We start from the raw sequence: 26,513 nt of genomic DNA on the forward strand, positions 1-26,513 counted from the left end.
CACAGAACAGTGAAGAGATCCCATGAAATGGTGTGATGGGCAGTGCTAGCCGGGGGTCACTGATGAGGGTTCTCAAAGAAGGGAGTGTAGGGCCTGGGCACAGAGCCGGGTGTCTGAGCAGAGCTGTACACAGGTACAGCAAGAGCTCGAGTGTTCAGGGAGTGGCACTCGGTGGGTCTGGAGCTTGGGCCATCAACATGGGATAACTGGCGGAAAACATGGATGCGTGGGTTGGCATGGACCATAAAGGGCTTTCACCTCTAATCCAGAAGCCTCAACGTTCTCCTCCAGGCAATGAGGATCTAGCAGGGGGCCACCATCTGCTGTTTGGTTAGAGGCTCCCTGGGTGGCAGTGCCTGAGAGCTTGAAAGCAGACATCAGCTGAGGTGGTGGGACTACACCCTGGCTACAGAGCAGAATGTAAATGGAACAAACACAGGCCACGGACAAGCAGATGCACCATTAGGGAGGGGGAGAGAATTGGGAGAGAGAAGAAGCCAAAGCAAAGATGAAGTACTGCCTTCAAATGCAGAGTCAAAGCCAGACTACTGTGTGCAACGGATGGCCCAGAAAGAAGCATGTATCTGGTTAAGAAAAGGAAGAAAGAACGAAAGCAAAGATGGTTTTATCACCTTGTTTGCACTGTGTAAGGTGTCTGCCTGAGCTGGAAGATCGAAACTCACGCCGGCTTCCCCACTCCCAGAAAGGGCAGGCACACCTTCCAGAACATGGCTCCTTCCGGGTTCAGATGAAGGAGAAGCCAATTGTGAAGAAACGGGCTTTGCTTCAGAGATCTGGGGAGCCACTGTAGGCAATAAGGCTGCTGGGTTGATCGCTAAATTTGCCTAAAGAAGAAACATTAAACTCTGTATTTGTTCTTCAGCACAGCAGTTTATAATCATTACTGTGACACGAGACGAGACTCGGTGTACGTAATGTATAATACAAGAGGAAAAGAGAAACGCAGGAAAATCACCTTGTCTAGTTTCAGAATTAAAACAGAGGGTCACACACCTGTGCCCACCACCAGGGTCAAAGAAAAGATGTTACACACACGGCACACAAAAAGCAACAACTAGGGAGGGGGTGAAGGGTTTTGGAGGTGGGGAGAGATGAGAAAATGCTTGGCAGCAGCTGACAAAAGTAAAAATTCAAAAAAGTTTATAGATGTCACAAGGCAGGCAATGAAGATTCCAGACGTGTTATAATTACTTGTATTTTCCCGATCCGAGCGGATGGTTCTTTGGTTTTAAATGGAGCGAGACCTGACGAGTCCTGTGTGAAATTACATTCAGTTAAAAATCCATTGGGGAAATAGAAAGAAAAGTATCTCTTCTGCCTGTAAATCAATCTGTGATGGAGCAAAGCTGTCACTTTCTGTAGCTTTATAAAGGGAAAGGCCTTCGAATCTCTCCTAGGACCTCAGAACATTTTACTGATATCCCTCCCTCACACCTCCTCTTCCTCCATCGTGGAAATGGAAGGCTGTCAGACAATGCACAAAAGGAAGACACAAGTGTAAATAAGATTCACAGGAGTTACAGTTTATCAGTACACCAAAACCCTACCAGCTGGCAAAGTTCCTGCGTTTGTTATCCAACACAGCAAATATCAAGGAGCCACAGAAAATTGCACACAGTCCAACACCAGTTATAAAAGCAAATCAATCTGAGTGCTGGGAAGGATCAGTGAAGATGGGCTAGTCTAAGGGTCTCCCTTTCTCAGCTCAGGACAACAGGGACACCTGCCGGTAAAACTGGTGCTCCATTTCCTAGCCCTGGCCTCTCCCAGGACAGACTGCTGAGGAGGGAGGGAACAAAGGCAACAATCTCAGGAGAGGAAACAGTGGGGGCATGGGGGTACACCCAAGAAATCAAATGTAATTTGTATTTAATTCTGATGTAATTCTATTCCAAGGGAGCCCAGAGGAAGAAGCACAAGCTCTGGTGGGAATAAGATTCTTCATCCTACCTTAACTCCATCTTAGAATCAAATCTGGCATCAAATTCCAAAAATAATAATGATTAAGTGTATATTTTTGAGACTCTGAAGTGTGGAGTGAGGGGAGGGGAGATGAACATGGATAAAAAAGTACAGTGAAGACAGAAGTAGCCCTGGTTGCTGCTTTCTGTTAAGGAAGGGAACACTTAAATAACTTGGGTTCTGTATAATGAAATTTATCTGCTCTGGGACGCAAACAAGAGCTGAAGATCCTTAGATCAGTTCTAACCTGGGATGTTTCCGGCTTCCATATGCTTTTTTCATTGCTACCTTGAGCGGATTCAGGATGTTTCTGCGTTTTGAAAGAGGAAACAGAGTGGTCTTTTCTCGCTACTTTCTTTTTTTCTGGAACCTTCAAAAGAAAAAAAATACCAAAATTCAGTCAGGCATCTATGCAATTTTAAAGAAAATTCATAATACAAAAAAATGGAAACTGGCTTCTGAGTTTCAAATGACTTTTCTCAAATGAGGGTTGAACTAACTCAAAAGCAGTATTTCAGAAATAGCATTTCAAAGAATGGTGACTGTCATAGGAGACTCTTGATAATAAAAAGAAAAATGAAAGACAGAGTACTTACAAAAACTACTGGAGTGGGGGGAAAAACCACACACACAGACTAAAACTCAGATTTAAAACTTTGTACTTAAAAGGCACAAACATTTAGTTGCTATAATATATGCGATGATTTTTCAATAAACCGTATCAAAATCAAACAAATTCATAATATAGACAGAGAGCCTGGGTCAGTTAATGTTTTAATGTTAGTTTAGGGGACAACACAACCTGCGAGTTGCATCCTCTGTACACACTCCCATCAGCACGTTATCTGCCATTCATTTATTATTAAGTACCACGATTCTCTGTGGATCTTCCTTAATTCATTTAAGGTTGCGCTAACTTCCTTTCCCAGAAGTTTTCCCACCAACCCCAACATGAGAACAAAATATGCTCATACCAAAGGCTGGGATTTGGCAGAGCTGAAAAGATCTTCATCTTCATCATCCCCAAAGAGGCTCCCAACACTCGGCTCTAACAACTAGAAGAGACAACACTGAGATTCAATATCCAAGAGAAAAACAACGTCCACGGAGAGCAAGGTGAGCTGCTGGGACAAGAGCTGAGATAGTAACAAAGCCATGGGGTGGGAAACCATGGGAGCTGACCCTAGTTTTTTTGGTGCTGGCAAAAAGGTCAACATCTGGGTCATTGTCCTTTTGGAGCTTGTGGCTGAAAAGGAGCTCTTCATCCTGGAAGACCCCTGTGCTCTTGGGGCGGGCATCAGGATTGTGGCCCTATGAAAAAGAAGGAAGGTCATATGTGAATAGAGTTCTAAGGATTTATCTCAAAGAAATCACACACATGCAAAGATGGCCTCATCAAAGATGTTCCCTACAGTTTTGTTTACACTGGCAAAAGGCTGGCCACAGCCCAAGGGCCAATCAGTAGAAGAATAAAACATTCACACAATGGAATATTATGGAGCTGTCAAAAATAGAAGAGAATATATTTACAAATACAAATAACACACACATAATCTGGAAAAGGCATTTTTCAACCTTGCATAGTGTTTGAATTTTTTATTTAAATAACAATCCATCAGTTCCATAATGAGAAAAATTGGGGGGGTGCGGGGGGAGAAAAGCACATATAATTGAATGAGTTCTATCTCATTCCCAAAGAGAAGAAACAGCAGCTGACTTCATCTCAGAAACCGCACAGAGTATAAAGTGTGTATCCCTCACCTGTCAGCACTGCAGGCCAAAGGCCTGGCACAGGTGTGACCACAAGCCTTCACATCCAATCCAATCATTGGACCCCACATCCAATCATCCCTTGTATCCCACCTTCAGACTCCAAGTAAATGTTTTAGTTTGCTAAGATACCTGACATTTAAAAGTTAGTATCAACATTACTTGATTTGAATAAAATGTCTCAGACTCCACATTCTAAAATACACCCCCTATTTCTTCTTTGTATAGCAAACCACAGATTAACACAAAAAACCCACTTCTGACAAAATCACATTAACAATTAACTAACAATTACTATTGTTAATACATAAAAACCAGTTTAAAATAGCCATTAAGGCTTAAAAGTTTCACAACCATGGTAAAATAGTACAAAACTATACATAGTTAAGATAATGTGAAAAAATAGCAAAATATTCATATTTTTCTTGCATGCAGCTCTCATTTATAAGTAGGGTTATTCTACTGATATAATAAAAAAAGCTCATAAAACACTTTTTATAGAAATCAACACAGAAAAAAATAAAAAAAAAAAAAGAAATCAACACAGACTATTTCTTGACTCTGATATACAAAAGGGAAAGGTAATCTATAGCCTGCTAACCTGCTGTTTTTAGTATCTCTTTTGAGATAAAATTCATATACCATAATGTTTGCCCATTTAAAATATGACATTCAATGACTTTTTTAGTATAGTCACAGAGTCGTGCAAGCACCACCACAATTTAAGTTTACAGTATTCTCATCAGCTCAGCACCCATAGCTCAGTGAGTAGGGTGCCAGCCACATACGAGGCTGGCGGGTTGGAGCCCAGCCTGGGCCTGCTAAACAACATGACAACTACGACCAAAACATAGCTGCGCATTGTGGCAGGCACCTGTAGTCCCAGCTACTCGGGAGGCTGAAGCAATAGAATCCCTTAAGCCCTAGAGTTTGAGGTTGCTGTGAGCTGTGACATGCACCGCACTCTACCGAGGGCCACATAATGAGACTCTATCTCAAAAAAAAAAAAAAAAAAAATACAAAAATTGAGTATTCTCGTCATCCCCCAAAGAATCACCAAAGCTGTAGCAGTCATTTTCCATTCCTGCCCACCCCAAATCTCCCCAACCCCCAGGCAATCATTAACTAGTCTACTTTGTTTTTATGGGTTTTCTTATTCTGGGCATTGCATACAAATAAAATCACACAAGATGGGGTCTTTTGTAACTGGCTTCTTTCACTGAGTTTTGTTTTCAAGGTCCATCCACGTTGTATCACGTATCAGTACTTCCTTGTTTTTATTCCCAAATAATTTTCCCCTGAACTGGTACACTACTTGGTGTTTTTCCATTCATAAGTGAATGGACATTTGTTTTCATCTTTTGGCTGTCACGAATAATGCTGGTAGGAACAAACATATTCAAGTTTTTGAGTGAACATATGTGTTCATTTCATTTAGACATATACCTAGGAGTGGAACTACTGGATTATGTGGTAACTGTATGGTTTTCCAAAGTGGTTACCTTATTTCACATTCCCAGAATCAATGAATGAAGGTTTCAGTTTCTCCACATCCTCACTAATACTTATTATTTTCCTTTTTTTAAAATATAGCTGTCCTGGTGAGTATGAAGTGGTATCTCACTGTTGTTATGATTTACATTTCCTTGATGCTTGGTATCTTTTCATGTGCTTTTTGGCCATTTGTATATCTTTTTTTGAGAAGCATCTATCAGATCTTTTGTCCCATCTATTAATTGTACTATCTATCTTTTTTTTTTTTTTTTCCTATAGTTTTTAGCCAGGGCCAGGTTTGAACCCTCCACCTCCGGTATATGAGGCTGGCACCCAACTCCTTTGAGCCACTATCTCTTTTTATTACTGACTTGTCCTTTAGGTATTCTGGACCAAAGTTCCTAATCAAATACATGATTCACAAATATTTTCTCCCATTTTGTGGGTCTTCTTTCTACTTTCTTGATGGTACTCTTTTAACTACAATTTGTTCTTCATTTTAATAAAGTCAAATTTGGTTATTTTTCTTTTGTCACTCATGCTTTTGGCATTATATCTAAGAAGGCTTTGCCTAATCTGAAGTCATGGTGATGTATTTACTTACGTATTCTGTTCTAGGGGTTATAGAGATTTAGTTCTTACATTTAGATCTATAATCTGAGTTTTGCTTATGGATCATCAGTGTCATAGTACCACTTCTTGAAAAGACTATTTTGTCACCCCTTGAATTATCTTGGCACCCTCATTAAAAAAACAATCAGCCAGCCAGGGTAGCTTATTCTTGTAATCCTAGCACTTTGAGAGGTTGAAGCTTTAAAAAAAAAAAAGGCAATGGACCATAAATGTGAGGGTTTATTTGTGGACTCCCAATTCTGTAACACTGATGTATATATTTTAACCTTATACCAGTACCACATTGACTTGAAGTTAAGTTTTGTAATTAGAAAGTTTGGGTCCTCTAATTTCATAAGATTATTGGCTATTCTGGCTCCTGTATACTTTCATAAAAATTTTAGGATCAGCTTGTCCATTTCTACAAAAAACAAGCTGAATTTTGATAGGGACTATATTCAGTCTATAGATCAATTGGGAACTATTATCATCTTAACAATATTAAGGCTTTTAGTCCATGAACATGAAATATCTTTCTATCTATTTTACTACTTTAATTTCTTTCGATGTTTTATAGTCTTTAGTTTAAAAGTTTTGTGCTGCTTTTGCTAAATTTATTCCTAAGTGTTTTATCATTTTTGGTGCTAACTGTAAATGGAATTGATTAATAGGGGAGAGGTTAATATGAGAGGGTGTATACCTCGGTAGAGTGCTCACAGCTCACGGCAACCTCCAACTCTAGGGCTTAAGCGATTCTCTTGCCTCAGCCTCCCAAGTAGCTGGGATTACAGGCACCTGCCACAATGCCTGGCTATTTTTTTGTTGCAGTTGTCATTGTTGTCTAGCAGGCCTGGTCCAGGCTCGAACCCTCCAGCCTCTGTGTATGTAGCTGACGCCGTAACCACTGTGCTACAGGTTCTGAGCCTAGATGCCTTTTATTTCATTTTCTTGCCTAATTACCCTGCCTAGAACCTCCAGTAAAAGGTTGATTAGAAATGGTAAGAGTGGATATCCTTGTCTTACTTATGATCTTAGGGAACAAGTCTTTCACCATTAAGTATGATGTCAGCGTGGGTTTTCATAGATGTTCTTTATCAACTTGAGGAAGTTCCTTTCATAATTTGTTGGGTGTTTTTATCAAGAAAGGGTTTGAGGCTCGGAGCTTAGTGGTTAGGGCACTGGCTATACCGGGGTTGGCAGGTTCGAACCCGGCCCAGGTCTGCTAAACATTAAGGACAACTATAACAAAAAAATAGCCAGGCTTTGTGGCAGGCACCTTTAGTCCCAACTACTTGGGAGACTGAAGCAAGAGAATCTTTTAAGCCCAAGACATTGAGGTTGCTGTGAGCTGTGACACCATAGTACTCTACAGAGGACAACATAGTAAGACTCTTGTCTCAAAAAAAAAAAAAAAAAATAGAAAGAAAGGGTTTGGATTTTATCAAATGCTTTTTCTGCATCTATCAATATAATCATGTGCTTTTTATCCTATATTTTATTTATTTCTATAGTATATTTTATCAATTGATTTTCAGATGCTCGACCAACCTTGCATTCCAGGGGTAAATTCCACTTCTCCTGGTGTATAATCCTTTTTATATTCTGCTGTATTGGGGTTAGTAGTATTTTCTTGAAAATTTTAGCATCTACATTCATAAAGGATATTGGTATGTAATTTTCTGGTGACAACTCTGTCTAGTTTTAATACCAGGGTAATGTAGCCTCAAAGAATAACCATCACCTAAAATGTATCAGAACACAGGCATGCCGATTCATCTCATCTTCGTATTTTCTAGGACTGCTTTCATGCTACCAATGGCAGAGCTGAACAAATGGGAGAGAGCCCATATGGTTTACAAAAGCTAAAATAGTTTCTAAATGGCCCTTTACAGAAAAAGTGTGCTGACACGTGATAAACATGAAAAGTGAGTCTGTCACACATATTTCTAAAACTGAATTCTAGAAATACTTGAATGTACAGATCTGGCCTCACTTCCTCTTCCTGTTACATGTAACCCATTGACTGGCCAGGGGGCAAAGCTTTGCTATGAGGAACAAGAAGATCTACAAATCCCAGGAAAGGCAGGTAAAATACTAATCTTCTATCCAGTAATGTTATTTGAGGTAAGAGTAACTCCTGAACATGTAAACGACTAGTGAGAATCATTTATATCCTGCACTGAAGGCTAAGACTGCTTCAGTAACAGACATGACAGATTTGATACCACGAAATGAGATTTTTTTTTAATCTCATCTAGAGACGTGAACCGTTACTGCTTTTCACTCACCTTTCCTACTTCTTTCTGTGGAGCTGGGATGCTACTTGGATCTTCTGTTTTATCGTCTTCCTCATCAAACAAGCTAAGAACAGTTTTGGTTCTGCCCTTGGTTCCTTTGTCCAATGGGGATGATGAAGAAAATAAATCAGAACTCTTGACTGCTTCCTTGGTTGATCTAGTCAAAAGTCCTTCCTGAAAATGGAAATAGTAAAGGGCAGGAGTAATATCTGGAAACACAAATCCTAACATGGACCCTCCCAAGCCCCTCATTAATTCAGTAACTGCCATACTGTATGATTTAGGGCAATACAGCTAAAGTTAAAAAAAAAAAAAAAGGACCTCACAGTCTTTTATTGAAACAGAGTCTCACTCTGTTGCCCATGCTAGAGAGCAGTGGTATCAGCCTAGCTCACAGCAACCTCAAGGTCCTGGGCTCAAGCAATCCTCCTGCCTCAGCCTCCCAATAATTAGACTATAGGTGCGTTGCACACCACTGTGCCTTGCTAATTTTTCTATTTTTAGTACAGATAGGGTCTCATTCTTACTCAGGCTGGTCTCAAACTCCTGAGCTCAAGCAACCCTCTTGCCTCAGCCTCTCAGAGTGCTGGGATTACAGGAATGAGCCACCACACCTACCTGAGCTCAATTTCTGATTGGCTGACCCAATGGAGAGTCTTGCCCATAGTGAAAGTCATTTTAAGGCTCTCTCTCATATCAAATTGTAAAACAGTTATAGCCCTGGCATTCATTTCGTTGCTCATGCGCTAGAAAAAATTTGTAAGTGGTAGAGATAACATATGCCAATCACTGGGAGTGGATCATGTATTTCCTAGCATTTAACTAATACATAAGCCTGAAGGGGAAACCTAAGCAGTAAAATCAGAATGCTTAATTGTAGAAGGCTTACAGTGCATGTGCAACTGAACAATCTCTAAAGTAATTCTAGGCTGAGTGCGGTGGCTCACACCTGTAATCCCAACACTTTGGGAGGCTGAGGCAGTGGACTACTTCAGCTCAGGAGCATAAAACCAGCCTGAGCAAGAGCGAGACCTCATCTCACTAAAAATAGAAAAACTAGCTGGGCATTGTGGCAGGCACCTGTAGTCCCAGCTACTCAGGAGGTAGAGGCAAGAGGATCACTTGAGCTCAACAGTTTGAGGTTACTGTGACCTGTGATGATGGCACAGCACCCAATCCCAGAGCAACAGAGTGAGATCTTATCTAAAAATAAATAAATTAATTACATACGATAATTCTAAAACGTAGCATTTATTCATTCAATAAGTACCACATTTGTGGTAAGATATCATTGATTATAAGAACCACTATTATTGTATGTATCACTAAGAAAGAAAAATCACTTCCAATTAAATAAATATGCATTGATTGAGGCGCACCTCGTTTCAGAGTAGTTAAATACAAAAAGAGAATGCTTCTCTGAAGAAATACGTAATTTATAAACTAGCACCTAATGCATTACAAGGTAACATGCGAGGAGCTACAGATACAGTAGTGAGCAGACCAAACAGGGAGACTACACTGAGGAGGGAGAGGGCAGGATGGCCGCAGTCAGTGTCAAGTGTGGACTGGGCCAGGACTGGGGAAACTCAGGTCCACGCACAGCCACTAGGAACAGACTGCCACGTGCTGACACAGGTACAAATGAAACACTTGTATCACTGGAGCTCCAAAGAGTCTCAGCAGGAAAAGGAAATGCAGCGCTGCTCACACAGGCCCTCGGAGAGGGATTAAGCCTAAGCTGAACACACAGAGCCCAAGAAAAGCTGGAAGAAAGAAGAGGAACGCAGAGACCGAAGGCCACTGCCGAGGCTACTGCCAGATGTGGCCAGCAGCAGCACCCAGACCTCCTGCACAAGATGGCAGCCTGTTCAGGAGATGAAAACTGGTGTCGAAAGAAATACAAACTTCACTCTATTCCGTAATTCACATAATTCATCGACTACATGTAAAAAATGCTCACCTAAAAATCTCCTTCAAACTCACATTTTACTTTAAGTAAGGATGGAGACGAGAGGCCCCTGGGTCAGAGGCATGCTACAGAGAAGAGAGCAGGCAGAAGGTAAAGATGTCAGGCCGCGACAGACAGTGTGCAGCGGGCAGAGGAAGGGCCGGGGAGCACAGACCCGCTGCCTCGTGCTTGCCTGCATTTTCAAATCTGTCTACAAAGGAGCTGCTTATTTTCTGCACCAGAAAAACGTAAGGGGTATGTGTGTGTATAGATGTGTGTATGTGTGTGTGTGTGTGTTTAAAACAACAGAGGAGGGACAAATTCATTAGACAAGAGGAAAAAAAGATCCACCTTTTCTGACTCGTTGGCCACATCAGCTTTCCCGAATTCTGCCGATTCCTTGGCACTCTCCACCTTCTTATCCACAGGTTTCACTCCAAGTGGTGCTTCTTTCTCTTCCTCATCACTGAACAGCAAAGGTGGTACCTCAGGGACCGTTTCTCTTTTCTACCAAAAGAAGAATAAATGACATCCGCGACAATAAAAACGTGTGCCTAACTAAGGTGACAATGTACAGAACAAGCACGAACCAGTCTTCTCGGGGTGCCAAGTGTGTGTCATGGGGAAGAGGACAGGACAATGGCACGTGAAGACAGCACCAGCGCGGAGGAGCAACAAACACACCGCCGTGGCCTCACGCCACTGCATCGCTACACCTGTCACCCTACGTCTGTCAATCCCCACGCCACCCTTGGTCAGGCCCTCACCTCTGCAGCAGACAATGCCCAGTCTCTCTGCCTCACTTCTCTTACACTACAACTGTTAAGATATCAGCCAGGGGTGCCTTACTAAAACAAAAACACCTGCCACATCACAAATCTCCACCCCAAACCTGTGCTCTTTGCATTAAGCAAATGGCAATCTACAAAGCCCTGCAGCCACTTGACTCACCTGCACCCTTCACTCCTTGCTACTCCTTAAGCCTACTGCAAACCTTCACACCATGCTGCTTCCGCTGTCTGGAGAGGCAAACTCTCCTCATCGTTCAAATGAGCCCAGCTCAGATGTCACCCATGAAGGTCTTCTGCTCTCTTCATGAAGTGTCAACTGCTTCACTGAATAAGCCTATTATTTATATCTCTACTCAGCTCTTACTTAACTTTCTTTCCAACTTAGTAACACCTCGCACACTTCTGTCCATTCATCTGAAAACTGCACATAAACAGTCTTCCATACCCAGTCACGACATTTTACACCAAGTCAGTGCTCAACACCACTTCAGCCCATTTTTCTTCTCTCTCTTATCTGGGACGCAAGGATTTTAGAGACTAGAAAACTGAAATAATGTGACTTATCTACAGCTATCAGCATCCTTGGGGTAAGTGACTTATCAACAAATTTTTTTTTTTTTTTTGAGACAGAGTCTCACTATGTCACCCTCAGTAGAGTGCCGTGACATCACAGCTCATAGCAACCTCAAACTCTTGGGCTTAAGTGATTCTGTTGCCTCAGCTTCCCAAGTAGCTTGGACTACAGGCACTTGCCACAACGCTGGGCTATTTTTTGTTGCAGTTGTCGTTGTTGTTTAGCTGGCCCAGGCTGGTTCGAACCCACCAGCCTCCGTGGTGCCATAACCACTGTGCTACAGGCGCCAAGTCATTATCAACAAATTCTTGAGAAAGAGAATCACAGAAATCAGAGGAGATGTTATGAGAAAGTACGCTCTGATTTTGCTTTTTTTTTTTTTTTGAGACAGTCTGTCAGCCCAGGCTAGAGTACAAGGGCATAAACCTAGCTCACAGCAACCTCAAACTCTTGGGATGAAGTGATCCTCCTGCCTCAGGCTACCAAGTAGCTGGGACTACTGGCACCCACCACAAGGCCTGACTCATTTTTCTATTTTTAGTAGAGACAGAGTCTCACTCTTGCTCAGGCTGGCCTCAAACTCCTTAGCTCAAGCAATCCTCCCACCTCAGCCTCCCAGAGTGCTGGAATTGCTAGTGTGAGCCACCACACCTGGCAAGAAAGTACACTTTGAGCAATGCCTAAATCAAGTTAGGGCGGCAGATTTGAAAAACTAAAGGAAGGCGTTACTAACCATGATAGAAAAAAGTGCTGAGTGAAGGAAGACCAGGTTAAGGAGATCTGTTTTTAGTTATTGTTAGTAAGGGATCGTTAAGTAAAAAATCATTTGAGATTGATATAAGAGAAAACTAGAAGTGCATGAAAAAGTCTAGAAGAGATAAGGCAACACTGAAATGACTAAAGGAAAAAACTTGTACCAATTACACCTTTCTCTTGGCAAGAGGCAGGACAGAATCTGTCCTCCCCGGTCAGACCCTAAGATGCCTGAACGCTCCTTAACCTTTGACTCTGTTCCTCTTGCTCTGTCTCATGTATGGCACTGAGTACGGATCAGAATTGCTGCAATGTCACCTTTGCTTCCCTGCCCCTCCTCCCATTTCTACGTAAGAAAATGTATCAGCGCTGTGCCTTATGCAGCCCACTTTGGGGCACATTCTCAGTTTGTAACGGGTCTCCATTCTGTCCAGAAGAATAAAGCTCACTTTAAATTTCTTTCAGTTCTAGTACCTGTTATTTGACCTTTCAGTTGACATAGGTGTACAACAGAGTCACATTTAACTTACTTTAAAATATCCGCTACATGAAAAATATCTTGTACCTACTGTTGTCTAAAAGGAATAATGTGTGCCCTAATTAGCCTAGTCTGGTGCTAGCAGAATTCTGTGCCCCCGGGGCTGAGCGTCGTCTGAGGCTCAGTTTCTTGTCCCTACACCTGACACTGAAAGGCCTGTATGACATGGAGGAATCCTTTTCTCTACACTTGGCATGTGTGCTTCACCTGTAGAATCCCACTAACCAGAAGATCTCTTTCTAAAACTCGTTAAATAAATTCTTCCCTAAGACTTGGTCCTCCACGGTCAGGTTTAAAGAGCTGATTCGCGGAAGCACCACTGTTTACGTAGCATGACCTCAAGGACATAGCCTGGGTCTATGAGATTAAGATACCGTCGTCGTCGTCGTCGTCGTCACAGGAGGAACAGATGTGGGTGGGGATCCAAACAGAGAGCCTCCACTGTCAGCATCGTCTTCAAAGAGGAGTGACACTCTCTGGGTCTTCTTTTGGCTACACAAACAAACACAAGGTCAAATTACGAGCAAATGTGATCATTTGAAAATAACAAAAATAAAAACAATATTCCTTCTAAGCCATAGCCAAAGAAACCCTCCTACCACCAAAACACCCAAGTCATCAGTTGACCTTACATAACTGAAAGAAAACAGGAAAAATCTTTGCAGTAGGTGAAATCTGTCTCTAGCAAATTATCAGCCTCTGTCCCCACTCTCATACTGAAGAGAATAGGGCCTCCCCATCTTCCACCTTTCCTAGTACTGTCCTCTGAGTGTAGGTGCACTCGCTGTGAGCTCTGCCGGGGCACATTCCCAAGCACAGCACTCTGGAACCAATCCCTAGGGCACCGGAAGAATCAGAGAGTGGACGTGCCCATCTCCAGAATGCTCAGGAAGGCAGCCGCCAGAGAGTGCACAGGGCCAGGGCCAGGCCAGCTTCAGGAGCTGTCCTGGTGGCTGGGCTTCTGTGTCTTTTTTCTTAATAGCTTTACCAAGATGTAATTTACACACCCCAAAATCAACCCTTTCTTCTTCTTCATTTATTTTATTTTATTTATTTTGGAGACAGAGTCTCACTCTGTCAGCCTGGGTAGAGTACCTTGTGATGTCATAGATCACAGCAACCTCAAACTCTTGGGCTTAAGTGATCCTCATGCCTCAGCCTCCAGAGCTGAGAATACAGACACCCACCACAACGCCTGGCTAGTTTTTCTATTTTTAGCAGAGATAGGATCTCACTCTTATTCAGCCTGGTCTTAAACTTTCTTGGCCTCCCAAAGTGCTGGGATTACAGGCATGAGCCACTGTACCCACATAACTCCTTTTTTTTTCAAAACAGAGTCTCATTCTGTCACCCAGGCTAGAATGCCATGGCCTCAGCCTAGCTCACTACAGCCTCAAATTCCTGGGTTCAAGTGATCCTCTTGCCTCAGCCTCCCAGACAGCTGGGGCTACAGGTACCCACCATGTCCAGCTAATTTTCCTGTTTCTAGTAGAGATAAGGTCTCACTCAAGTCTCCATCCTCGATCTTCCAGAGTGCTAAGATTATGGGCCCTCCCAGAGGTCTAGAATTAAACACATGAGCCACTGCACCCAGCCTAAAACTAAGCCTTTAAATATAGTCGCAAAACCAATACCCTCCCCACAATGGTATATGATTGTTTGAAAGTGTACACTTTGGTGGGTTTTGGTACACTCACAGGGTTGTGCAAGTGTCACTACAATCTAAGTTCACAACATTGTTATTACAAAATGAATAGAAAGTCCAGAAAGAAAGTCCATATCCATGAGCAGTCACTCCCTCTTCTCCCCTTCCCTACCCTCTGGCAACCACTAAGGTACTTTCTGTCTCTATGGGTTTATCTACATTTGGCAAAAATGGACCATACGATATGCAGCCACATAAGACATTTTAGATTCATTCAGATTCTAGCATGTTTCAGTACTTTACTTCTTATTATTGCTGAATAATACTCCAGTATATGGTTACACAACATTTTATCTATTCATCAGTTGATGGACACTTGGGTTATTTCTACTTTTTGCCTATTATTAATAATGCTGCAATAAACGTTCATATATAAGTTTTTTTATGACTGTATGTTTCAATTTCTTTTTTTTTTAATTCTTTTTTTGAGACAGAGTCTCACTATGTTGCCCTGGGTATAGTGCTAAGGCATCACAGCTCACAGCAACCTCAAACTCATAGACTTAAGTGATTCTCTTGCCTCAGCCTCCCAAGTGGCTGGGACTACAGGAGCCCACCACAACGCCCGGCTGTTTTTTGGTTGTAGTTATCATTGTTGTTTGGCTGGCCTGGGCCATGCTCAAACCTGCCAGCTCCAGTATATGTGGCTGGTGCCCTAGCCACTGAGCTGTAGGTGCCAAGCCTCAATTTCTTTTAGAAGTGAAATTATTGGGTCATACAGAAAGTCTATGTCTAACACTTTGAGGAACTCATACCGTTTTCTGAAGTGGCTGCACCATTTTACATTTGCACCAGCAGTATGTGAGGGTTCCAATTCCTGCACATCCTCCCCTACACTTACTATTGTCTCTGTAAAGCTTCATTTGAGATCTGGTAAAAGCTATGAATTATTGCCCATGTACAAAGTTTTACAACTTCAGAAACAGGAGGCAGAGTGAGTCTGGTGAAGAAGCATTACTAAAGCCACGTATTGCGCATGCCCGGAACCAGGACTCAGAATAAGACCCGCTTCCGAAGGCTAAACTCATGGCTGTGTTTGTGCGGGGACCCAGGGAGCACACACGTAAACAGGCAGCTTCAAAACACTGTAGAAAGCTGGGCGCAGCAGCTCACTCCTATAACCCAGCACTCTCAGAGGCCAAGGCAGGTGGATTGCCTGATCTCACAAATTTGAGAGCCAGAGCCAGAGCAAGACCCCATCGCTACTAAAAATAGAAATACCAAGGCAAGAGGATCACTTCAGCCCAAGAGTTGGAGGTTGCTGTGAGCTATGATGATACCACGGCCTTCTACCCAGGGCCACAAAGTAAGACTCTGTCTCAAAAACGAAAAAACAAATTGCAGAAAATGCTCACCCGCTGTAGAGCCAGAGGGCGGCACATAAGAAGGTGGAACCCTGTCTACACTAGATTCTCATCATATTTCTTCTCTTTCTCATCTATTTTGGTTGGAAAATGCTTCTTTTTTTTTTTTTTGTAGAGACAGAGTCTCACTTTATGGCCCTCAGTAGAGTGCCGTGGCCTCACACAGCTCACAGCAACCTCCAACTCCTGGGCCCAAGCGATTCTCTTGCCTCAGCCTCCCAAGTAGCTGGGACTACAGGCACCCGCTACAACGCCCGGCCATTTTTTGGTTGCAGTTTGGCCGGGGCCGGGCTTGAACCCGTCACCCTCGGTATATGGGGCCGGCGCCCTGCTCACTGAGCCACAGGTGCCGCCCTGGAAAATGCTTCTTAAAAGAGAAGACATACACTGAGTCTTGAAAGAAGCTGGCCAGGAGAGACAGGAAGAAAACTATCCCAAGAGAAAGCAACAAAAATAAAAGAATGAAGTATCTACTCTGTCTCCGTGATGATAAATGGTGATAGTTGAGTGCTCACAGTGTACCAGCCATTATGCTAAGCATTTCATATTTAGATTTCATCTAACCATCTCACCCCAATCCTTCGAGAGAAGTACTATTATTATTTTTGCTTAACAGATGAGGAAACGGAAGCACAGGGAAGTTAGGTAACTTGCCAAAGATTATTCAGATCGGAACTGGCAGGGCCAGAATTTAATATCAGGTATTGGGATTTTACGAGTCAACTGTGGGGGCCCAAGGTAGAAACAGTGATGACTAAAGACATCACAGTACATGGAGACAGAAATATGAGATACTCTAAATCTGTCGGTGAGGATTAACCATGCCAGCATACAGGATTCCATGTCTAATCCTTGCCATTTAGCTGAATTTCAAAGTAATTATTTAAGGCTCTCAAGAGAGAAAAAAAGTATTTTCAGGCAAGTTATTCTGAATCAACAAGCTCATCTGGCAGCATGTTAGATCAACCACAGCCCACGCCTACTCTCAATATCCTGCCAGCTTTCTTTCAAGCATGTATGTGGAGAATCATCTGGAATTCAGGCTGCTGTCAACCTAAGGGATATCAGCCAGCTCAGATACTGCAATGCTCTGCAGAGGACCATCCCCCTAAGAGGATGTTTGCAACGCTCAACAGGCTCCTATCTAAGTGACAAACTTTTACGCAACTCTTTCCAAACTTTACATTCATTAACATAGCCCAGAGGGGAAAAAATGAAAGATGACAAACTGTACTTAAACCCTGACAAACTAACAAAAAGAATATTTTAAGGTTAAAAAAATAATAGAGAGAAGAAACCAGGTAAGGATCCAGGAAGACAAACATTTCCAGAACTTTTTCCAAGTGAAAAACAAAGAGGTTCTCATTTGCGTGATGACTCGGTGATCAGTGATGAGCAACTGGGCAGGAACTGCCACAAACCCAGGGTGAACAATTTCGTACAACCATCTCACCTGTCCTTAGCAATAGCAAACAGATCATCCTCATCGTCTTCCTCAAAGAGACTGGTCTTTTTCACAGCCTTGGCCTCCTGGCCCTGGGTGGTCCCAGAGTCCCTGGGTTCTCCTTTAGATCTGTTGTTAGATGATGAGCTGGGCTGTGAATCAGTAATATTCCACTGGTCCTTAAAACATGAAACACATATTAAAAATCCAGTGGCAATTTATATTATGGAAGTGGAGGCGTAAAATAAAATTTACATTTGTTAAACTAAGTATTAAACATGGTGCATCTCTTTTGCAAAAAACTGATGGCCAAAACTCTTTGCTGAACTCAAATCCAGAGAGCCGGTTTCTCTGACCTCACAGAAGTTTCCCATGCCTTCTCCCTCCACCACCAGCCATGATGTTTCTCCCCTCTAGAGTTCTGTCCTGTGTTAGGACAAGGCAACATTATTTTCGGGGATTGACATTAATGATGAAGGGAATAAGAAAGAAGAACATTTAAAAAGCGAGAACTCTCAACTCTGGGAGAAGAATAATGCTTTAATTAAAAACCCCAAAGCAGACTGCAAAAAAAAAAAAAAAAAAGGTATAAAAAGCTCATGAAATATGCATATAAAAAAAGACACAATGATTAGTTTTGTGGCTATTGTGAATAAAAATCTATCTTGGCTGAGTGTTAGGAGAGAAAGAGATGGGGTGGTATTTTAATTGTAAGTAATCCCAGCCAAAGCAAAAGTACTCCTCTCCTCTGCTAGTAAAACGAGAGGTGCAGCAGTTGGGCCATGGAAGTAGGAACACTGGTCAACCAGATGCATCACAACAGGCCACAGGCATCAAAGGTTGGTGCGTGAAAAAAGAAAACAGGAAACTGAAGGTAGGAACACTGAATGTAAAATTGCCCTACCCTCAAATGCCATCTTGAGCTGATACATCCAAACACCTCTGTTATCTTACTGAGGACTGAACTTTATATTAAGTATGTTATCTTTGAATCCCATAGCCAGTGGAAATGTGGGACAGGCAAGAAGCATAGGTTTTGGAGTCAGACAAACATGTATTTGATTCCCAGTTACTTAATTAATTAGATTTCCAATTAATTCTACTAATTAGCTGATTGACACAGATATTTAAGCTAAGCCCTCTTAGTTGTTTCAACTTCTTCAATAAGAAATAAAGAGTATCTAACTCTAGGGTTGTATGAACTAACTTCAGTAATGCTGCAAAGTGCTTTGCATGGAAAAAGTACTTTATAAAATGAGTTATTATTATAGTTAGTACTATTATTAATAATAGCAATAATAATCCATTGTAATGATAAAGATATTAGAATTATAATGGTACATTATTTTGTCCATAACATGTAATCTTTAAGTAGAATTAATTGTAATTTGTATTTGATGAAGAAAAATGCTTTACTTGAATTGTATACTACTTATGCCCTTCATCTTAAAATGAGATATTAGTTCTTTAATAGATACTTAGTATGGTTATGGATTGTGTGGTCTTCCTTCATTTGTTTGAATAATTACTTCATGACTGAGATTTATAGAAACTTGATTAAAAATTACCAATAAAAAAAAAAAAGACACAATGGACAAACTGCTAATGATCCTTTTACCACAACAATCTCAACCTGGCCTTTAAAAAGCATTTAAGGAAATTCCACCAGGCTACGCTCTCCTCTTCAAATCAAGGGACTCCCAAGCATTTGCTTAAGCAGTCCTTTGATCTCTGCAATCTAGAGCTTTGCCAGTTGAGATGAGGTCCACCAGGCAGCAGCAGGCTATGCAAGATCTCAGGCTCTACAACTGTCCTTTCTGAATCAGAGCCTGCATTTCACAGGATCCCCCAGTGATTTCCTCAAATGTTGAGGTTTGAGAGGTGTTCCCCTTAGAGCAGTGATGCTCACCAGTGACGACACTCTAGAATTCACTAAGCACTAAGGAGTTTTAAATAATTCTAATGCACTCCAAACCAATTATTAATAATTCAGACTCTCAAGCAGTGGGATCTGCTATTAGCAGTGGGCAGCCAAGGCTAAGTCTCTGTTCTAGAACCTTGGTTATCTTTACTCTGCATGTTCTTTGGCTCCTAGCTTTAGCTAATATTTTTACTTTCTCAGCAGCACTATAATACTCTGGCAGGAACAATTCCACTGATGTGGGCGGTGCCTGTGGCTCAGTGAGTAGAGCGCCGGCCCCACGTGCCAAGGGTGGCGGGTTCAAACCCAGCCCCGGCCAACCTGCAACAAAAAAATAGCTGGGTGTTGTGGCAGGCGCTTGTAGTCCCAGCTGCTTGGGAGGCTGAGGCAAGAGAATCGTGTAAGCCCAAGAGTTAGAGGTTGCTGTGAGCCATGTGACGCCATGGTACTCTACCCAAGGGCGGTACAGTGAGACTCTGTCTCTATAAAAAAAAAAGTCAACAATTCCACTGATGTCTGGCTGTTACTAAAGGGCAAATAAATACTAGCAATGCTAAAAAAAAAAAAACGGATAATCTACCATAAAGTTATACATTTGAATAGAAAAAGCAAATGATAGGGCGGCGCCTGTGGCTCAGTTGGTGGGGCACCGGCCCCATATACCGAGGGTGGCGGGTTCAAACCCGGCCCCAGCTGAACTGCAACCAAAAAATGGCTGGGCGTTGTGGCGGGCGCCTGTAGTCCCAGCTACTCGGGAGGCTGAGGCAGGAGAATCGCTTAAGCCCAGGAGTTGGAGGTTGCCGTGAGCTGTGTGAGGCCACGGCACTCTACCGAGGGCCATAAAGTGAGACTCTGTCTCTACAAAAAAAAAGAAAAAGCAAATGATATGTTGTGCATTTGAGGTTACTTTCGATAGAAACATAAATGTATCTAGGGTTTATCTATCTGCTTTGTATCCTTATAACTTACCTCCAATGTTAAAATAAAGAGCAATTATTATAATACAAAAAGACTTAATGCTCAAAATTTTTTAGCATCATTATGTTTAAAGTCTTTTTCTGCATTGCTAAATCAAATTCACTGCTGCTAAATCTGATTTAGTTAGCAACTAAACCATGTTCACTACTGATTTTGTCATAGCTAAAGCTAGACACGGTAGGAGTATCCTAAATTAATAAATTAATTTAGTATATTAATGAATTAATTTAGTAAATAAATTAATTTATAAATTAATAAAATATAGTCACTTAACAAGATACTATATGGCTGAAAGGGTATAGGACATGCTACCCCCAAATATGACACCTTGCTTGGTATTTGTGAAAACAGAGGCAGAAACGCCGCTGACCCTCCCCTTCCCATTCCCCCGAAGCAGGCCATGGAAGAATTCTGTGACCTTCCTTTCTAGAGTAAGTTAAAAGACTTCCTCCCTATACCCAGAGGAAAGGAATGCCCTTATTTCTAAAGACAGAAGGGTGGAGAATAATCTGAACAAACAGGCTTTGCTAAATTGCCCCAGTTTATTACCATTAGGTCATATCCTTTTTGTCTAATCACACTTGTCCAAAACTATCCACTTATTCATCAGACTAAAATACACAGATTTTCCTGTTTCTCTTAGTCTCATTTCTGGAGGCTCCGGTGTCACATAAAACTTACCTTAAATAAATTTGTATGCTCTTCTCTTGTTAATCTGTCATCTGTAATAGGGTCCTCAGCCATGAACCCAGCAATGGGGGGGAAATCTTTTCTCTCCTACGTGGCCTAAGGCATTTGAATTAGCATATACTGTTACTTGGGAGCCATACTTATTCCCAACCATTTTGAAAAGTCTTATCTTTAAATTAATATATAGGGTGGTACCTGTGGCTCAGTGAGTAGGGCGCTGGCCCCATATACTGAAGGTGGTGGGTTCAAACCCAGACCCGGCCAAACTGCAACAAAAACACAGCCAAGCATTGTGGCAGGCGCCTGTAGTCCCAGCTGCTTGGGAGGCTGAGACAAGAGAATCACCTAAGCTCAAGAGCTGGAGGTTGCTGTGAGCTGTGACACCACAGCACTCTACTGAGGATGACAAAGTGAGACTCTGTCTCTAAAAAAAAAATTAAGATATAACAACCTTCCATATGGGAACAGATGAGAAAAAAAGGAAAAAACAATCTTGTGAACATTATCTTTGGTGATGGAACATCACTAGATGTAAAATAGGTAGAAAAAGAAAATGTTTAGGATAGTTGTAACTCCTAAATCCCATCAAATAAACGCTTTATCTTCTTTAGGAGAAACTACCTCACCTCTTCATCACTGCTGAACAGTAAGGCAGATGCTTTCTTTTGGGAGAGCTCAGAGGGTTTTGGCTTCTCTTGATTCTGAGTCTGTAGAGCTGAGGTCTGCACCTTGGCAGGTGTAGTCCCAAAAAGATTATCCTAGAAAAACAAACGGCAGAAAGGTATGAAACTTTATATATATATAAACAGAAAATGTAAAGCATTCTCCCACATCAAACTGTTAGGGAGTAAGTCTCCAGTAGGAAACAGAACATACACACCTTTGGGGTGGGGGGGGGGAAGCACCAAAATGCTAGTAAACCCCACCCTACAGCTTTTTCTCACTGAGTTTTCCATCCACAGACAAGAAAGAGACTAACAGAGAACTTGAAAGCACAGCAGCTACCTGGGAGGGTAAGTGGGGGAGGACACATGCGAACAAGATCACAGAAGATCACAGAAGTACAAGGAGGAACTGGGCCTGTCCAGTCCTCCCATGAGCCGCGCCTCACAGGAGCCTACAGGACACAGAAAGCCCTGCAGAAAGCCCTGCAGCAGCAACTCACACCTCCCTCTCCAGGAATTAGAAGCAATGGACAAAAGGAGAGAACTAGGAGAGAACTAGGGGGCTATCTCCACTCATTCACAGCTAAGAAAGACAAATGCCTGGGACAGAAGAAAGAATGACTTCTGTTTCTAGTTAATTTTAAAGACATGAAACAAAGTGAAGGAATTTTTTTTTTTGCCAAGTGAAGGAATAATTTACCAAATAAAGTTGGTGGCACACTAAAGACTGATTCATAAGTTCAATGGCATCTGTAAAGTCTTGTGTAGCCAAGCACTCCTGAAGTATTTCCTAAGGTGCTTTTGTTAAGGAAAAGAGAACAAAACCATCAGAGGGCCTGAAGAGGGCCTAAGTCTGAGTTAGGATGGAAAAACTCAACGAAAACTGACAGCAGGTGACCAGTCCTGGAATGTAAAGATCAATGAAGGAAGCTTTTAAAGCCAGGAGAATAACGAGCTGGTGTCCCACAGGAGTACTAATGACAAGAGCACACGTTCCTTATGCACTCACTGTGCTTCACATTTAGTGATTTGTTATAGCTGTCACAGTGACTCTATTTAAGAAAAGACACAAAATATTAAGCCAAAAAATATTTTTTTTTTTTTGTGGTTTTTTTTTTTTGGCCGGGGCTGGGTTTGAACCCGCCACCTCCAGCATATGGGACTGGCGCCCTACTCACTGGGCCACAGGCGCCGCCCTAAGCCAAAAAATATTTTAAAAGATTAAATATTAAAAAAAAAAAAGAAGAAGAAAAGTTAAGTAACTCGCCCAAGGTCCCTGGTTGGCAGTAGTGGAGTTAGGATCTGATGCTGAGACCTATGTGCTCAGCCACTGTGCAGCACTGCGGGAGGGCTGAGGTTTGCTTGGCTTCCCTCTTATTTCTCTCCCACATTGCTCTCTCCATTCAGGAGGGGAAAGAAAGGCAAGGCAGGATGCGGCTGCCTTTTCCTTCCCACCCCCAAGACATTCATAGGGTATAACAAAGATCCACCCTCTAAAAAGTACAGTGACCCATGAACAACACTGATTTGAACTGCACAGGTCCACTTACAGGTGGATGTTTTTTAATTAGTACACTGGAAAAATTTTTGGACATTTGCAATACCTTGAAAAAACTTGCAGACAGACCGACTAGCTGAGAAATACGGAAAATACTGAGGAAAAGCTAGGCACATCGTGAATGCATACATCGGAGGCAGATCCCAGTCTGTGTGCTAGTTGGCTGTTCACGTTATCAGCAGGCTATCAGTGGTTAAGTTTCTAGGGCGTCAAAAGTTACATACAGATTTTCAACCCCATGGAGTTGAAACAACCCCCATTCTGCTCAAGGGTCAACTGTGTTTCTCGAAGGCAGATTTTGAAACATGAAAGCCACAAAGCCTTCCGTAAGAACTAGGTCAAGAGTCTAAGGTCCTCCCCATTGCACAGCAAGGAAAACTGAAGGACAGAGTCACTGAAATAAAAACAGGGATTTTTGTTAAATAAGCCTCAGGTAGCCTGACTATTTCCCTATCACCTTTCCCTACATCAAGTTTTCTGCAAATTAAAAAGCTAATTATCTTGTGTTGCAATAACAATGTTTACCTCTTCATCTTCATCATCGAACAGGGAGACCGAAGTGGAGAGCTTATTAGGCAGCACGGATGCACCTTTTAACTTATTTGCGTTTTGAGAAGAAAACAAATCCTGCTGGAGAAAGAATATTTGGAGAAAGATTAAAGTTAACAAGAGATATCCATTTTTAAAATATCAGGTCAATATAGGCCAGAGGCGGTGGTTCATGTCTGTAATCCTGGCACTTTGAGGCAAAGGTGGGAGGATTGGTGGAGTCCTGGGTTTCAGGACTAGCTTGGGTAAGGTAGCAAGGCCCTGTCTCTAAAAAAAAAAATAGAATTAGCCAGGCATTGCGGCAAACTGTATGTAGTTCCAGCTACTCAGGAGGCTAAGGCAGGAAGATCACTTGAGCTTGGGAATTTGAGGTTGCAGTGAGCTATGAGGACACCACTGCAATCTACCTCGGGGCAACAGAGCAAAACTCTGTCTCAAAAAACCCCAAATAATACAAACAGTATTAGGTCCATATAAAACACTAAAGACTAGAACATGAAGGCTGCCACGTGCTTAGGTTTCTTTGGTTACAGAGAAGGTGGCTCAGAGGGAGTCTTTACAGAGACAGGCCCCAGAGTCTGTCCCAGGTGGGACAGACAAATGTGCAGCACAAATGCCTGGCTGTAAGGAGGAAGAGGCCGCAGGACCCAGGTGTCCTCACAGAATCCAGAGGCTGCTATGCTCCCACCTGAGCTCCCACATAAGGCAGGAGGAAGTTTTCCAATCAATGTCCTATCATTCTGAAAAAAATAATAAAAAAATAACTTTCTTTTTCTGTCTAAAGAATAAAAGAGACTAAACAGAAGCAATAATGGACACAGAGGCTAGATTCCCAAATTACTGGATCTACAACTATTTTATTTAGTAACACGCCTTTCTCCTAAAATTATACTATTATTTCTTTTAAAGAAATACACATTGGGCGGCGCCTGTGGCTCAGTCGGTAAGGCGCCAGCCCCATATACCGAGGGTGGTGGGTATAGCCGGGCGTTGTGGCGGGCGCCTGTAGTCCCAGCTACTCAGGAGGCTGAGGCAAGAGAATTGCCTAAGCCCAGGAGTTGGAGGTTGCTGTGAGCTGTGTGAGGCCACGGCACTCTACCGAGGGCCATAAAGTGAGACTCCGTCTCTACGAGAAAAAAAAAAAAAGAAATACACATTAAGGGCAGTGCCTGTGGCTCAGTGGGTAGGGGGCCAGCCCGGTATACTGAGGGTGGCAGGTTTGAACCCGGCCCCAGTCAAACTGCAACAAAAAATAGCCGGGTGTTGTGGCGAGCACCTATAGTCTCAGCTACTCGCGAGGTTGATGCAAGAGAATTGCCTAAGCCCAGGAGCTGGGGGTTGCTGTGAGCTGTGACACCTCGGTACTCTACAGAGGGCAATAAAGTGAGACTCTGTCTCTAAAAAAAAAGGAAAAAATAAATACAAATTAAAATTTTATTTTAGAATGTTTGCTATTCTACTTGAACTATAGCTAGATGTTGCAAACCAAGAAAAGATCTGCTAGATTCTGATGAAATTTTTAAAATGCTAAAAAATATTAGCCTGTATTACAAAGAAAGATTTGTAATTTGAACTACATTGAGTTAGAAACATAAAATAGAACAACTATTCTCTTGGGAAGAGAAACTTTAGTACACAAGAGTGACACAAATAGGCCAAGAACATATTTTCTAAGACCTCCTTGGAAAATCTTTTTTAAAATTATGGAATCCAGGCCTGCTCCTCAACTACAGACCTTGATTCTGTAATGAGGTCACTCCCTGAGATCCCTTCTCAGCACAGGGCATTTCCCCTATGCGCCACCAAATCCCATGGGTTCACTCAGCAAGAAGAAGCCACAGGGGAAGGCCGGGTGTAGGGGCTCACACCTATAACCCCAACACTCTTAGAGGCTGAGGTGGGTAGATTGCCTGAGCTCAGGATTTCAAAAGCAGCCTGAGCCAGCAGAGCAAGATCTCTTCTCTAAAAAAAACCAGCCAGGCATTGTGGCCGGCGCCTATAGTCCCAGCTACTTGGGAGGCTGCGGCAAGAGAATCACTTAAGCCCAAGAGTTTGAGGTTGTTGTGAGCTGTGACGACACAGCACTCTAATCAGGGCAACAAAGTAAGAATCTGTCTCCAAAAAAGAAAAGAAAAAAAGAAGCCACAGGGGAGCTCAAGCTTCCCATGATCCCTTGTATTTTACACACTGGCAAAACAAAGGGGTCTGCTGCTTTAAGAAAACAAAAGTGAACCAATGCAAAGAATAAAAGCAAATTTCAACATCACAATTTTGGACCCTTAACCAATACCTTTCTTGGTATTGGAAAAAAGACATTTCCATTGCTTCAAACATGTCCCCCCAGATGACTTTGCAGGGCAAGCTTCAGTTCCACACTTGAGACCCACAGGCAGGAGGGAAGAATCATTCCTTCTGGTCACAGTGTTGTCTCCTAGACTGCCTTGTTTTACTCTCCTTGCCCAAGACTCCTCACCATGTTCAATAAAAACATTTGCTCTACAAGGAGACACATGGGACAAATCCTTTGGTGGGGGATTTGAAACACGGCTACAAATTGATTTACACTCCTACCATCGAGCAGTGGAGTCTCTGGCCGCTCCCCTTGACCTAGGTGGACCTTTACGATCACCCTGACAAAATGTGACTACCTACCAACAAACACGGCAGAAGGAACACCACTGACTTCCAAGGCTGGGAAAAGAGGCCATCGGCCTCCACCCAGTCCTCTCTCAGGAGGGGACTTTGCAGCCTGGAGCTGCCGCATAAGAGGCTCAGCTTCCCTGAGGCCGTACAATGGGAGGCCCTGGGCCAGACAGGGATGCCTCAGGGGTCCCAGCTGCATGAGTGAACCGATTCTCAGCCCAGCCACCTTCCAA

At 42.5% G+C, this 26,513-nt stretch overlaps 1 protein-coding gene across 3 annotated transcripts in view; it reads right to left on the reverse strand.

Annotated features, from left to right (window-relative positions):
- LOC128580509 (WASH complex subunit 2A-like) overlaps window positions 1-26,513 on the reverse strand; it is a 63,337-nt gene that overhangs the window by 5,480 nt on the left and 31,344 nt on the right. For 2 of the 3 annotated variants that reach the window (XM_053582423.1, XM_053582425.1), the window contains exons 18-28: window positions 23,614-23,718; window positions 21,492-21,623; window positions 17,286-17,455; window positions 13,138-13,255; window positions 10,459-10,614; window positions 8,148-8,330; window positions 3,166-3,294; window positions 2,958-3,038; window positions 2,231-2,353; window positions 1,213-1,275; window positions 633-845 (exon numbers count right to left, since the gene is read on the reverse strand). In XM_053582423.1, the coding sequence (XP_053438398.1) occupies window positions 633-845; window positions 1,213-1,275; window positions 2,231-2,353; window positions 2,958-3,038; window positions 3,166-3,294; window positions 8,148-8,330; window positions 10,459-10,614; window positions 13,138-13,255; window positions 17,286-17,455; window positions 21,492-21,623; window positions 23,614-23,718 (1,473 nt within the window). The remainder of the gene's footprint in view (window positions 1-632; window positions 846-1,212; window positions 1,276-2,230; window positions 2,354-2,957; window positions 3,039-3,165; window positions 3,295-8,147; window positions 8,331-10,458; window positions 10,615-13,137; window positions 13,256-17,285; window positions 17,456-21,491; window positions 21,624-23,613; window positions 23,719-26,513) is intronic. The other variant, XM_053582424.1, reaches the window with a different exon arrangement.

Source organism: Nycticebus coucang, chromosome 3, assembly GCF_027406575.1.
Source record: "Nycticebus coucang isolate mNycCou1 chromosome 3, mNycCou1.pri, whole genome shotgun sequence".
Classification (NCBI taxonomy): Eukaryota; Metazoa; Chordata; class Mammalia; order Primates; family Lorisidae; genus Nycticebus; species Nycticebus coucang.